The sequence below is a fragment of the Galeopterus variegatus genome, unplaced genomic scaffold, assembly GCF_000696425.1.
Source record: "Galeopterus variegatus unplaced genomic scaffold, G_variegatus-3.0.2 Scaffold5898, whole genome shotgun sequence".
In the NCBI taxonomy this organism is placed as follows: domain Eukaryota; kingdom Metazoa; phylum Chordata; class Mammalia; order Dermoptera; family Cynocephalidae; genus Galeopterus; species Galeopterus variegatus.
In genome coordinates, this window is record NW_007732009.1 from 1 (window position 1) to 3,405 (window position 3,405).

Below are 3,405 nucleotides of genomic sequence, written 5' to 3' on the forward strand. Positions count from 1 at the left end.
GCTCTCCCAAGCGGCGCACTACAGCAGTGCGCCACTGGGCCGGCCCAAAGCAGCAATTTAAACAACCACACACTCAAGTACTGGTTCCCACAGGAAGTTCCCCCATGTTAGAAACAAGCAAAGGACAAAAAATTAGTTCCAGCCCAGGCACACCACCAGCACCTTAGGACCTGCCTGGAAACTGGCGGCTTGGATACAGGGACCAGAACCCACTCCCACTTCCAGGCAAACTGTGCAAGCACCTCAGGGCCACCACAGGGACCCGAGGCACAGAGAAGGGGACTGGACCCCCCGCCCACAACCAGGCACACCATGCCAGCACCGTGGGGCCCACCCAGTGACCTGAGGCACGGAGAAGGGGACCAGACCTCTCTCCCACAACCAGGCACACCATGCCAGTGCCTTGAGGCCCACCCAGTGACCCAGGGAATGGAGAAGGGGATCGGACCTCTCTCCCACAACCAGGCACACTGTGCCAGTGCCTCGGGACCCACCCAGGGACCTGAGACATGGAGAAGGGGACCGGACCTCTCTCCTACAACCAGGCATACTGCCAGTGCCAAGGAGCATACCAAAAACAGCACCTCCATGTGGGTGGCCCACCACAGCCTCCACAGTAACCATGGCTGCTGCAAAAGCGACTAGACACCACAACCACCATGCAAATGGTCTGCCAACCACTGGAGTGCATTCACACAAGGAGAGTCACCAGCAGAGACAAAGAAAAGAAGAGGATGTCTCTTCGCACAAAGCCTGTTTCAGAGTGACAAAAGCAGCATCTGCTCTATGATAATATTGGGGGACCCAATCACATCTCTCAGCATTGGACAGATCATCTAGGCAACAAATTAACAGAGTAACCATTATCCTTCAGAAGGAGAGAAGAAATCTAGGGTAATTAGAGGGGGGAGGGGGAGAGATTGGACAAGGGGCATGAAGAATAATTACAATTTATAACTATATATATGCTAGTAATATTGATTTGATCAACATATCTCAGTGTTCAACCCCCAAAATATGTATAATCGATTTTGACTCAATAAATAAAATAAATTTTTTTTAAAAAGTACATATAAAATGTTGACCTTGCAAAAGACAGGAAATTTTCCCCAGGCTAGTCTCTATTGTAAGATAAAGAATTGTAGCACAGCAAGGTTGCTGGTTCAAAGACAGACAGGTTACCGATTGATATGTAAAGATATTGGGAAATTGCTGTAAGGAGAGAGAATGTTTGCTAAAATCAAGCTTTTGTTGGTGGATCACTTAACTTCTTGCAAATTGCATTATGAAATGTCACCAGCTTCTATTGTCAAACTTGTTAAACTGTACTTAGCAAAAGCCCCACCTATGTTCTCTTCCTGTAACTTCCTGGTCTAGAGAATAAACGCGGGAAGAGGACCCCAATTTGGGGTTAATTTCCAAAATGGAAGGAATGCCTCTCTCTTGAGGGTTCTGGGAGATTAACCCCTTTGGGGCTTCTCACTACTTAGAAGAGATGGGCTTTGAGTAATCCTTGGTGGCTCCGTCACCCAGGGAAAAGGGGTGACAAATCCGTGGGAGGCAAAGCAACATGAATATTCATAGCAACATTACTAATAATAGCCAAAAAGTAGAAACAACCTAAATGTCCATCAACTAATGAATGGATAAACAAATGTCATATAGTCATACAATGGAATGCTATTCAGCCATAAAAAGGGATGAATACTTAAACATGCTAGTTCATGGATGAACTCTGAAAACATTATGTTAAGTGAAAGAAACTAGACAGAAAAGGCCATATATCATATGACTCCATTTACAAAAATCGTTCAGAATAGGCAAATTTATATAAACAGAAAGCAGAGTAGTGACTACCATGAACTGGAAAGAGGGGAAAATGGGGAGTTAGCAGTTAATGGGTACATGCTTTCTTTTTGGTCTGATGAAAATATCCTGGAATTAGATAGTGGTGGTGTACAACATTGTACAACATTGTAAATGTACTAAAAGCCACTGAACTGTACACTTGAAAATGGTTAAAATGATGAATTTTATGTTATGTAAATTTTATCTCAACAAGAACAACAAACGTGTGTGTATGATGCAATTGTTTCTGAAAAATTAAAAAAAAAAAAAAACTCCCAAAATTTGTGTATACACTTAAGTGTTTATATCATATAAACACTTTATTCAAGTGTAAAGTCATATAAAATGGTCAGGAAGAACATACAGCAAACTATCAGACAGCAAACTATGAGTGACAGATATCTACAGGGAGAAACTGGAAAAGTGAATTGGAAACAGTAGAGTCTTCATTTTTTATTCTATAAACTTCTTCATGACCTGAATTTTAAAAAAAATTAGCATTGACTCATACTTTCATTACTTTTACAATTGCAAAAAAAAAAAAAGTAAAATAAAATAGTGAAAAAGAAACTCAAGAGAACAATTTTGATCAGAAAGTCATTAATAAGCATGGGAGTTAAAAAGCATTGATCTTCTGAGTTAGGTTGTAAAATCTTTTCTTATACATTTTAAACAACCTTTGAATTTATCTGCCCAAAATAGCATAGGTATAGTTAGAGTTCGATCAGGAGTCTACTGATAAAGAGTAACAACTTAATTTGTGAACACCATAAAGAGCCTTTAACATCAAAATATTTATGTTTCCTTTTAGGGGTACATACCTGTCTGGCTGATCCACTAGCCTGCCTTACTTTTTCTGCTACTCCTCCTAAAAGTTGTACAAGTTTCGCCTGCTTTAAAAGTTCTTCTCTGAGTCCTTTTCCTCCTACTGAAAGGAGAGCACCCAAAACATGTTCATATCGTGTACCAAACTGTGCATCATGTAGGGCGTCCTTGAGGAGCCTAATATAGCAAAATATTTATGTCAGCCACTCCTGAGAACTGGATGAACTTCCCCCCAAAATAAATTTAACAAGTTCAATTTATGGTATCTAAGAACTTATTTTAAGCTATATAAGCAAGTAAAAACTCATTCATTCTTTCACAAAGTAACGCTTAACTTTCTGGTCTCTTGTGGTCTTGGATCTCACACAAAGGAAGATTAAGGGCTAACAGTAACTTTATAAGAAGGAATATAAGGGGAGGAGACAGTGAGAGAATCTGAATTTATGTCTCCATTTGGGATACAAAGAGAAAATATAGGCCTAAAGGATCCTTGGAAGGTGAGATAAGAGAAATTATAAATGAGGGATCTCTCTGGCACATTGTAGAATGATATCTGCCACACTCATAATCTAGGAAATCTCCAACTTTGTGCATTTGCTCTCTCAGGGAGACCCTTTTTTTTTTCCCTTTTTGTCTTTTTTACTGACCGGCAACGGGATCGCAACCCTCGGTGTTGCGCCCGTACCGCGCTCAGCCAGTGAGCGGGAACCGGTCTCCACATGGGATCCGAAC

General features: G+C 41.1%; 1 protein-coding gene across 1 annotated transcript in view; it reads right to left on the minus strand.

The window, feature by feature from the left end:
- Nucleotides 1-2,669: 2,669 nt before the first annotated feature.
- LOC103605556 (phosphatidylinositol 4-phosphate 3-kinase C2 domain-containing subunit alpha-like) overlaps nt 2,670-3,405 on the minus strand; it is a gene marked incomplete at its 3' end in the record, with an annotated part of 86,043 nt that continues 85,307 nt past the window's right edge. Inside the window, exon 18 of the mRNA XM_008590170.1 lies at nt 2,670-2,850. Within this exon, the coding sequence (XP_008588392.1) occupies nt 2,670-2,850 (181 nt within the window). The remainder of the gene's footprint in view (nt 2,851-3,405) is intronic.